This window comes from Podarcis erhardii, assembly GCF_964252035.2.
Source record: "Podarcis erhardii genome assembly, chromosome: Z".
In the NCBI taxonomy this organism is placed as follows: domain Eukaryota; kingdom Metazoa; phylum Chordata; class Lepidosauria; order Squamata; family Lacertidae; genus Podarcis; species Podarcis erhardii.
In genome coordinates, this window is record NC_138504.1 from 40,530,791 (window position 1) to 40,542,795 (window position 12,005).

At 43.8% G+C, this 12,005-nt stretch overlaps 1 protein-coding gene across 9 annotated transcripts in view; it reads left to right on the plus strand.

The window, feature by feature from the left end:
- RALGPS1 (Ral GEF with PH domain and SH3 binding motif 1) overlaps nt 1-12,005 on the plus strand; it is a 232,575-nt gene that overhangs the window by 62,609 nt on the left and 157,961 nt on the right. For all 9 annotated transcript variants that reach the window (XM_081847635.1, XM_081847627.1, XM_081847632.1 and 6 more), the window contains exon 6: nt 8,689-8,772. In XM_081847635.1, the coding sequence (XP_081703761.1) occupies nt 8,689-8,772 (84 nt within the window). The remainder of the gene's footprint in view (nt 1-8,688; nt 8,773-12,005) is intronic.

The window sequence follows — 12,005 nt, forward strand, 5'->3', positions numbered from 1 at the left end:
TTAAAAAAAAATTGAAATAGAAGTTTAGATGGTTTTCTCCTCCCTGATGCTTAATGCATATATTTTGTCAATAGTTGCCCCCAAAGCCCCTCATAAGGCCAGAACAGACATAATGAGGCTAATCAAAGAGGAGACAATAAATGTACATTTCCCTGTTTATCTGTTTGTTTTGTAACACAAAAAAACTTTAATAAAAACTTATTTAAAAACCTGTAATTAAGAGACCAGCAGAAAGCCCTGAGATCTTATACGTTGCCCTTAATATGAATTTCCCTTCAAGTCTTACTGCAGTTAATGGACACATTGGTACTGACATTAACAATTGTGAAAGTTAACAATGCATCCTTCTTAACCATGGTTTAAAGCTGGTTAAATTGAGAACCTAATTTAGCCTTTACCCCAGTTAATATTTTTGCTGGCATGTCATTTAATGTCAGGACATAATTAATTCACTCTGGGAAGGCAGCAATCCCAAGAACCAAATTTAATTACAGCCCTGCTGTGGTGCCTGTTAGTGACATGAAACAAGTATTTCACTGAACTGGAGTACAAAACAAAGAGGAAAAACAGACACATTTCTAGTCTGAGAGCAAATAGAACCCACCATTGTCCAGTCCTGTCCTCAAATGTATTACTGTACACATTTGTGTGTTTGTGTTCAATGCCATTTATTTATTTATTTATTTATTTATTTATTTAGTAAGTAAGTAAGTAAGTAAGTAAGTAATATGCCACATTTAGTGTAGAGCAGGATAAGTGTCAAAATACTGTTGAGTGGAGAAATGTTTTTATGTCCACAACAATTGACTCTCTTAAGTATAAAGTTGTTCTATTGCGATCATCAGGGCTGTCTTACCCATAGGCGCTAGGAGTGCAGGACACCAGGGCGCGGGGTGCCAGGCCGAGAGTCCGGGGCCCGATAATTGAGTCCGGGGAAGAGCCTTCCTGTCGGTCGGAGTCCCACAGTGGGCTCAGCAGCTTTGCATCACAGGTTCGGAGACAACTGAGCCAGCGAGACGCTGAGGCAGCCGGCTGGCTCTGCCCTCCTGCACACCTGGGACTGGGCAACCTGGGGGGGGGGGGTGCCAGGTAGATCTTTGCACCCTGGCACCGCATATGCTTAAGACAGCCCTGGTGATCATTGACCAGTATCAGGATAAAATCACCAATTACAAAGTTTGAACAAAGTAAAATTAAAATAAATAAAATTACATATAATAAAAAAGCAGCTCTAGTTGGTCATTTATCCAACAGAAGAGAACCCCTCTGATCTAGGGATGACCATCCATAAATATACTACTCCTGAGTGCTTGTCATTATATGTCACGCTTTAATTGTTGGTCTACAGAATTTGGCCACCTGATATGTTATGCCAGAATTATTATCTAAGATCAGCGGAGTAGCAAGAAACTGTTCAGAACTCCCAATATATTTCTGGAGTATAGGCAAAAGGTCGGAGCGTAGATCTCTGTAAAACAAGCATTGGAGAAGCACAGATTCTCCAGTTTCAATTTGGACAGAGTCTCAGGGACAGCGTCTATACAGATACGGGATTTTTCTATAGTGACATTTAAGAACAGCAGAGGAGAGAGCACGGCATAGGGTGAATGGCCTATGATAGTTAGGCAGATCCAGATTGCTTAGATACTCTATAGGCATTGAGAGATACCTGCTGTAATCACTGTCAATAAAATAGGGGGACCTATCCAGATCTCTTTGGCATTCTGTGTCTGTGATACACTGTTTAATAGCTGATTTAGCTTGCTCAAAGCCCATTCTGAGCAATTGCTCAAGGGAAAAGCCCAGAGCTAGAATTTTGGTCATAAAAGCCTGATACCATGCAGATTGGAAGTCATCCTTCAGAACAAGGGGAGCAAGCCCAGTAGGAAAAAATGATAATCTTAGCCATACTCTGGCCTCCATGCTCAAGAGACCTGCCTCCAGCCTAAAGATGGCATTGGTGACACATTTAGGGTCCTGAAAGATTGATCTTAGAAATTTATATTGGATGCACTTCAATGATGAATTGACTCTTTATTCTCTGGTCATAATAACAGCTTGGATATACAGTGGTACCTTGGTTCTTGAACTTAATTCGTTCCGGGAGTCTGCTTGACTCCTGAAACTGTATTAAAACCAAGGCGTGCATAGCTTCTGATTGGCTGCAGGAGCTTCCTGTACTCAAGCGGAAGCCGCATCGGATGTTCGGCTTCCGAAAAACATTCACAAACCAGAACACTTACTTCTGGGTTTGCGGTATTCAGGAGCCAATTTGTTTGGCAACTAAGCTGTTCGGGAACCAAGGTACCACTGTGTGATATGCTCTGTCACCGTGTTAGGATCTTGATAATCAATTGGGGTTGTCTAGTCCCTCTTTTCCCCCTGCATACACTCCACATTCTTCCCAAATCTGCTCTGGAAGCTTGGGGGAAATACCAGAGCAGATCTGAGGTGTCTGTGGGAGAGTAGAAAAGGGAAATTCCATTGCACTTGTAATTTTGTTCACATCATGATTTAGGCCTGGGTGATGTATCACCTAGGACCAATATGAGGGGCAGAGCGCGATGGCAGCTTCACACAGCGGTATATTGCAGGTGGAAAATCAATCCTGCTCTTGAGACCCTCTGCTACCAGTGCCACTTTCAATTTTGGGCCACTGGTAGCAGAAGGACTCAGGAGCAGCAGCAGCAGTTTCACCCAAGATAAACTGCCGGGTGAAGCCGCCATCACGCTCTGCCCCCATACCGCAGAGGGAGGAGCAAGCCCCCTGACTTCTTTAAACTGCTCCGCTGAGGTACAGGCAACCATGCTCCTCAGTGGAACAGTTTACAGAAGGCCCCAACTCTGGCTCATGCGAGCCAGAGGCGGAGTGGGGGCTCCATTAAACTTTCCCCGCCCCACCCCAGCTGAGCGAGCCCTGGTGCCTTTTGTGTGAGCCAGAGAGGCACTGGGCCTCACTCAGCTGGGGGGCGGGAGCCTTCCCACACACCCTGCTGAATGGCGCAAAGAAGGCCTGATGTCCCTCCAGCTCACGCACAAGCAAGAGGAACTTCGGAGATTGCTTAGCCGGGGACAGGAGCCTTTCCGCTGGCTGAGCAGGGCAAACAGGCTGCATCAAGACCCTGCCCTGCAAGGCATTGGAGTGAAAGTGCTTCAGGTTCCTTCTTCGTGACAGCTGCAGAAGTTTCACCCTGGCACTTCACAGGGTTGTGGCCAATGCAGCTTGTTGTTACAACATTACTGTGTATTGCCAGATTGCAACCTTTGGCTGGTGATCATCGTGATGTTGAAAACCTGACGTTGCTCAGCCCTAATCATGATTTAGTTGGATAGACTCTGTTTAAAAAATGTTTTAGAAAACATCTGATCTTGCTTGTATTTGTGTGTGTGGAATGTGTATCACATTTAGGAGCAGTGGGCAAAATTTTGCTGAAAAGCATAAAATGTATTGGAAAGTTAGAAGTTAATGGTAAAAACACATGAGGAAATTCTCTTCTTGTACAACACAATGCTGATGGCATGTAGACAAATACTTTGGGGCGGGAGTGTGTGTTGTTTAAGACCTTTTTCTGGTAAAATCTGCTGGTAAATAATCAAAATGTAAACTTTCAAATGCATTTTCCAGGCACAAATGTGTTTATTTTCGTGGCCTGTACTTATTGTAGTGATAATTATTTCTGCTGATATTTACAGGCCTGTTTTTACTATTTTTGTAGCCCGCCCCTTCAATCTCATTTCAGTTCTGCTATCATGCTTAGCAGATTTGTGCCACGTGAACAAATGCTTTCCAGGCTCTTTGACCACCAGACATCTGTTTATCACATGGGGGAGACACGAGTCTTGACAGGTGTGAACTGGCACCATTATTCACAGCAAATACAAGTTGGAAACTTGTGTTGAGAAGCGTGGGTGGAGATGAAGTGATTTTCCCGCTGTTCTCAGCACATGTGGGCTTTTGGATTCCTACAGGACATTCTATCACATGCCTATAGAATTCTTTGGAGGCAGACTTCTAGCGCTTTGGCTGGCTCCCTTTCTTGGGCTGCATAACCTCCACAGTATGGAGCTGATGTTGGAGAAACTTGCATAACAGAGTTGTTTGAAGCTCTGTGGTTGCTAATAGTGGCTTAGGGTAGATAATCTGGTTAACTCATTTCCAGGATGCTATATACACAGTAGGTTAATTCTGAATGCAAAAGCTATATAGATTTGTAGTAACCTGAGCTAGTAATTGTGGAGGCAAGCTGTAGAATGTATTTGGAACATCAAGGGATAATGTGAAATTATCATTTTTCCCTTGGCAAAAATAATGTTTCTTTTTCCCTTTTGGATTATATTTGTGCGTGTGCATAGCTCTGAAGTATGCATATATATCCAATTTAAAGTAAAAGCGTTCAAATACATTGAAATGTTTTGTTTGTGCTACATAAGACCCACTGTCTCCAGAGCTCTATGTTAACAGGACTAGGAAAATGCATCAGCCACTCAAGCACTATACAAAGCCAACCTTTTGGATGATCCTGACTAGCTCTCCTAATCTGAGAAATGAACGTAACAGGCAGTGGCATAGCGTGGGTTGTCAGCACCCGGGGCAAGGCAAGTAATTTGCGCCCCCTAACCCGTGGATTTGCGCCCCCTAACCCCCAGATGTTGTGGCCAGTGCGGCCGGCCCCCCCGCACCCCCCACACTACGCCACTGGTAACAGGAATGGTCTGGGTACTATGGTATTACCTGTTTTCAACTTTCTCAGCTGGTAGCAGAATAGTTGAGGTTCCAGAAAAGGATTTGTGGGAGATAGCTATAGATTAGGGTGGCCAAAGTGTGGCTCATGAATTCCATGGGGCTTTTAGGCATTTAAAAGAAATTCCTAGTGTATGCATAGCTGCACATATGCTTTGGGCAATTGCCCTTTCCTCATCTGAAGCATCCATTGATGACTGAGGAACCAGAGCCGATGTTAGCCCACATCCCAAAATGAGTTTGTAGTGTTTGGGCAATAAGATGACAATATAGTGGTCATTATATTATGTTGACAGCATTTAAGCACATTTTTATGGTCATACTGTATTATATTCCCATCCACACTGAAAATTCAGTGATATTTTGTAGGAATCTTAAAATGATAGATGCAAAAATCATTGTCCTATATTTCTCAGTATCCTTTTACCGTGCGAGAATCTGGCAGAATCATAAAGGAGGACTGTTACCTTGAGATAGTGATGGGTAGAAGCATTTCCAGGCCACTGAGGTTGAATAAAGACATTCATTGCACTGACATTACTGTAATAAAACCTCCAAGTCAAATAAAGTTTACGTGGCATTTCAGAGGATTTTCTTTTCCGTTAAGAATATATATAGAAGGTGCTTTTGAAATATTTTTGCAGAAGCACTAACATTTGCTGATGCTCTCTAATTATACAAAAATGGGTTTTTATTGTGGTACCAGTCACAGTGCTACCTTCTCCTTTGCAGTGAGTACTGTGATGTGTAATAGAATGAACTCAGACAGACAATGATCTGGATTAAAAATGGTCTCAACTTTATTGATTACAGGTGTAGGTGGAATTTTGGCTCAGGTATTGGGTGTATATCCATTTCAGCCTCCTACCAGAGGGTTGAAACTAGCCATCTGCCATGTGCATTTTGCAACTGGCTTTCAACCACTTGCGATCAAGTGGAGGTGCCTGGGCGCCAGGATGGTGCCTGAAATTTCCACCATCTGGGGATCATTGGATCTGGACTGTTTCCACACCCTAATACCCCCATCCTGTAGCACTCTATCAGTTATATTTTATCTGTACAATCAGAATGGATTTCTGGAACCAAAATGCTTTTATTGTGCAGCCTGAACAGGAGCAGTCACCATTAAGAAAAAGAGGTCAGAATAGGTCAATAGATATGTGAACTGTCCTTGAATCAAATGATTTTCTTCTTTAAGTTCTCAAAGTTCTTCACCAAGCTCAAGATTATCATCTTAACTGGCTAAATGTTTAGCTGATGATCAATCATAGTCAGTGCATCATTTGAAAAAACAGCAACTAGACATTCTGTTTTGGCGACTGCAACCCTGGTTTAAGGAGCCATTTGGCACCTAGCTTATATATCAGGGTTGTGCCCAGGAATATGGCCTCCCCCAATATGCCAATTTACCAAGGTAGCGATCCTAAGGCTGCCACTGGTATCTCTATGGCCTGTCTGCGCCACACTTGGGTTCTGGACAGAGACTTCCACCAAAACCCCTCTAACAGAGTACCCTGATTCAGCGGCAGAGTGTATGCTGCCACCACCCGGCACAGGGGCAGGGTTTGCACTCATGCCAACCTGGCAGCCCTGTGTGACTGGGGTCAGACTCTCCAGTCGCAGCCTCGGAAAGTGGTGTGGTGGGGATGCACTCAGAGTAGAGGGGCACCGCCTCCACTGCCGCCTCTCCTCCTCTCTGCCACTTCGGCTGGCAGCATTGGGCCATTGAATGGCGGAAGGCCTGGCCCGGGCATGGCTTTCCTCCCTGTGGCTCTGGCCTCAATGAAGAAGCCTGTCATGTGGGAACCTTGTTATGTGCCCAGGACCATGGCCCCCCCAGGCCCCCATGCTACACCACTGCCCTGATTAAGTCTCTGATTCAGGACAGGGTGATGCACCACTTCACCCAAATGTGTGAACACAAGAAACATTGATATTGCAAAAGTGCTAACATGTGCTGATGCTCTCTAGTTATACAGAAATGGGATTTCATTAAAATACCTTCCATTAAACAAGCAGCTGTAATAAGTTTATCCAGTGAAAATTAATTATGGTGGGCTTTACATATACTGTCCTTGCTTAATTGGGCATCCTTTTAATCCATCCAGTTCACAGCAAATCTCATCAGACGCACAGAATGTTTTGCCTTTGTTGCACATTACCCCCGTGGAGCTGACAATTAAGTCAGACATAGCCGCCTTATAATGTCCATAGTGATACTGAAAAATAGTTAAGATGTAGGAAAGCCACAGAGGTGTTTGACTATAATATACAAAGCACAAAATTCAGGATTATTTCATCAGAATAGGGAGCCAAATTATTTCCTTAGAAAATACAATTTCAGTTTCGTTTAGCGACAAGGTGTCACTTGGTCATAAGATGTGTTTCTTAAATAAAATAGTAGATTGCAAAACAGGATTTGCATTGCAATCAAGGTTTCTAATAATTTTAGAAAAATAGGGATGGGTCTATATAAAGAATGGGAAAATCACTTTTAATTTTTAATATGCTTAGAAAAACCAACAGATTTCTCACAGAAGATTAGCTGTCATCCTAAAGAGGGTACCACAGTTGTGTTCTGTTCCAGAGGTTGTGGGAGCTCATGGTACCCTTTCCCTTGGCCTGGAGAGTGGGACATGGTCAGAGGCACCAACTTGGGCCCCAGATTGTGGGTGCCCAGTGGCGTGCATGCAATGTGACACCATGCCATCACATCCCACTGGTGCACACTGCTCAACCTGTGCTGGCTCTCCAGAATCATGGCGGTGACTTGTTCAGGGCCTCCATCTCTGCTGTGGGGCTTCTGTTGGGGGCCACTGTGGCTGCTTATGTGCTTCTGGAAGTGTGGCCCTGCTTCCAGGCTGGGTCTGTGTCCATGACAGGCCTTGGTAGGGCACCCAGAGTGGAAATTTGTGAGTGCCAAGGCAACTACACCCCCTCCCCCGATGGCACCTATGGACATGGCTGAGACTATTCTTCTCTGTTCATTTCCATCCTAAATTGCAGCAAAGAAGAGATCAAGGTGTGCCTATGTGCCTGCCCACCTTGAAATATGCAAAAACATAAGAATAGACTGCTGGTGCAGACCAGTGGCCCATCTAGTTCAGCATCCTATTCTCACAGTGACCCACAGTTACTGTGGAAAACCAGCAACAAAACATTAGCACAAGAGCACTCTCCCCTTCCGTGATTCTCAGCAACTGTTATTCAGAAGCATTGCTACCTCCAACTGGAGGTAGAGCATATTCATTGATAGCCCTTTCCTCCCTGAATTTGTCTAATTCTCTTTTAAAGTCATCCAACTTGGTGACCATCGTTGCCTCCTAGGGGAGTGAGTTCCATTGCCTATGTGCTACAGGAAGGTGTACTTACTTTTATCTGTCCTAAATCTTCCAACATTCGGCTTCATTGGATGTCAGTGAGATATGGTTTCTTCCTTTGCTAAAGTCTCACTATGGAGCAAAGTCTCTGGTCTCATCAGTGACATTTAAAAAAACACACAAAAAAACCTGGCCTTGGTATTCCTCATTCTTTGTATTCTGTCTGTGCTATTACATCTCACTTTAGCATTGGACTCAGGCGTTAACTTTTAGGGCCTAGGGTATGGCCTGAATGCACATAAGACCACCACACTGCTGAAACTATAAGCAGGTCTGAATCCTGCTAGTGCCTGGATGGGTGCCTGGATGCTGCCTTAGTTTCCAAGGCAGAAGAAAGGCAGGATTTAAAAATAAGATAATGAATTATAGGGGACATACCTGTTGTGAGTACAAGGAAAATCAAAGGATCCAGTGACTAGATTTTAGTAGAAGCTATAATAGTTTTCCAATTCTGTCCATTTGGAATTTTAAAATCCTGTTTCTTCGCTGGTGTGTTTTCTTTATGGAAAGTTTTATTTAATGCTGTGAAAGGTTTTTTTAAAGATGGTATTATGTTATATTTTCTAGGAACTAGCAAGTTGTGGATGGAATAAGAAAGAAAAACACATCCTTGCCCCCAATGTTGTTGCCTTTACAAGGAGGTTTAATCAGGTAAAGATTCCAATTAGTTAATACATAATAATTGTCTCTCAGCTTAATGCAGGTTGGATTTGTAACTGTACTGTAAAGTTAGATACTTGCTATATCTGGATTTTTAACAACTGTCTTTGATGGATTAGCTAATTATGAAGTAATCAAACCTTCATCTTGTTTCCTATATTGTTAATAGTTAGAAACTTACAGCTGCCTGGGATTTCAGGAAGTTACCCTTTCTAGATGGGGTTGCACTTCTTCTAAAGGAACAGGGAGGTGGAATAGGAGTATTCCTTGATCCATGAGTGAAGGCTCATGTGGCCATGGTGGCTAGGACTGCTTTCTTCCAGTGTTAGCTAGTGTCCCAGCTATAGCTGCTCTGGACAGGGAAAGCTTAGCAACAGTCGTCCATGCATTGCTAACCTTGAGATTGGATTATAGGGCTGTCCTACTATTATTGTGTGGAAGCCCGTCTTGTGGCCAGGATTGCCTTCTAGTAACACATAACACCAGTGCTGAAGGAACTGCACTTGTTGTCAATATGGTCCCAGCCCAAATTTAAGGCTTGGCTTTTGGTGTACAGAGTTTTCAACAGTTTGGGACCAGGGTATCTGAGGGATTGCCTTACCGTACAACTGCCTGTTCACAATGGTCATCTACAGAGGCTTTCCTTGTGGTGCTGAATGTTCCAGAGGTTTCTTCCATAACAACTCATACCAGGTCCTTCAGCACAGCAGCACCTGCCCTATGGAACACAGTGCCCATTGAAGATTAGACAATCACCAGGCTATACACATTTCATCAGATACAAAAAGCTTTTTATGTTGACAAGATTTTCCAGAAATATTAGTTTACTCGTGGGCAGCATTTTATCATTACTTATTTTTACAATGATTTTTTTTCTGTTTTCACTTGTTTTGTTTTTATTGTTGCATGCCGCTATGGGAAGGGTGAAAAACCTGAAGTTTGTCTGCTAGTCTTGGCCTGCTGGGCCATTTTGATCAAACAGCACCCACCTATCCTACACCTGATGTCATAAGGGAGGGTCTTGTCCAAAGCCCACTTAGCAGCTTCCAAAGTGTCTTGGTCCAGGCACACGTGCACTCTGTTATGCCCAGTTGTAAGCAGGATGGCCCTCTCTTTGCACACACCCCGTCCCATTTCAGTTGATGCGAACAGAGGGCAACTCTGCTTGGTCCAATTGCATGAGAGAGCTTCCTGCCTGGAGGTATCTTGTGCACCTGAACCCAGTGCTTAGCAGGATTCCACCCCTCACCAGCAGATGCAACGGAAGGAAATCCTGCTTAGTCTGGGTATTCCTCCTGGCTTTGTTTCATCAGCTGTTTCATTGTAGATGGGTTTGCAAGAAAGCTGCTAAAAGGGGAGGGAGCTTACTTTTAGCAGCAATACTTTTGATATGTGCTAGTGCCCCCTCCCCTAGTTTAAGTGATTTACTAGTCAAGTTGCATCTGCTTGCTCACTCAGAGGTCTAAGTGAAATCTATACATGCATAAGCCCCACTGAGTTCAACTAAACTTAATTCTACTTTCCTGGGAGTAAGCCTCAGTAAATTCAGTAGGGCTTGCTTGTGAGTAGACATGCATTTGCTTGTACTGTTTACCAAAAAACACCCTCCCCATAATTCTCACATAGTACCCAACCTCTCATTTCAGCATAAGGTGGCCAGCTAATTCTTCTCCCCTCCACCCCCCCCCCACAGAAAGCCCCCACAAAAGCCCTCATCCCACCAAGCTCCCTCTTTTTATCAAAGGGAGGGAGAGAGGGCAAGCAAGCAGAGAGATAGCCTCCAATAAATAAATAAATCCATCCATCCATCTTAATATGGAGGAAAGCTATTTAGGGGAAACCAACAACATAAACACCACCAGAAAATAAAAACAAAAACTCATCCCCCTCTTTTTCTCACTGGTGGGGAGGAAGTGGGAGGAAAGAAAGAAGTGCTTTCCAGTTCTTTTTTACATTCTTTCTTTACTTTGCTGCTCGATCTTTGATTGTCTAGCTGTGGGAGGTTCCTCCTGGATTGTTAGCAGGCTTTGCATAATTAACTGAGCTCTAAGTGGAAAGAAAGGGACGCGGGTGGTGCTGTGGGTTAAACCACAGAGCCTAGGGCTGGCCAATCAGAAGGTCGGCGGTTTGAATCCCCGCGACGGGGTGAGCTCCCGTTGCTCGGTCCCTACTCCTGCCAACCTAGCAGTTTGAAAGCACGTCAAAGTGCAAGTAGATAAATAGGTACCACTCTGGCGGGAAGGTAAACGGCATTTCTTTGCGCTGCTCTGGTTCGCCAGAAGCGGCTTAGTCATGCTGGCCATATGACCTGGAAGCTGTATGCCAGCTCCCTCGGCCAATAAAGCGAGATGAGCACTGCAACCCCAGAGTTGTTCACGAATAGACCTATTGGTCAGGGGTCCCTTCACCTAAGTGGAAAGATACTGTGAAGATGAAAGAGTTTGCTGGTTAGTGTGAAGGCTTATTGTCATTTCCTATTGGTTAGGAGGGAGGAGGGAGAGAGCAAACAAAGCTGAAGACACCTTGCCTGCTAATTACCTGCAAAGTGTCTATAAAGTATCGGTTCAGCTAAGCTACCCCTAGGAAGCTGTTAAGTCTCCACCTTTTGTTCACTGGTATATTGCCTTGTTGAAACACATATCATGATGTTATTTCAATACTTGCATTCAACGATATGGCGATTTATAGCACAGCCCTATCATATATATATATATAGATGTTAACTGGAGTAGAAAATAAATGATTTTATCAGTAAAGAGCAGGCATAGGCAAACTCCGGCCCTCCAGATGTTTGGGACTACAATTTCCATCATCCCTGACCACTGGTCCTGTTAGCTAGGGATGATGGGAATTGTAGTCCCAAACATCTGGAGGGCCGGAGTTTGCCTATGCCTGGTAAAGAGCAATGAAGTTACTAGGCTCAATAGAATACCAAGAAAACTTACATCATCCTTCTGTAATCCAAAACTGAACTCAGTTCAGGAAAGAAGCACATTCAGACAGCTGTGCTTGGGTCACAGTAATGTTCATACCTTACTGTGCAATCACTATGATGAATTCAGGTGGTTATTAATAACTCAATAGGCATGACCTCTTAGAGCGGTTCCACAGGGTTGTATATGATAGAGAATTACAGTGCCTTATTCTAAATAGCAATACCTTTTCATATCAACAAAGGTTCTGGTACTTACGTAGCTTGTATGAAATATCTTGCACTGGGGTTA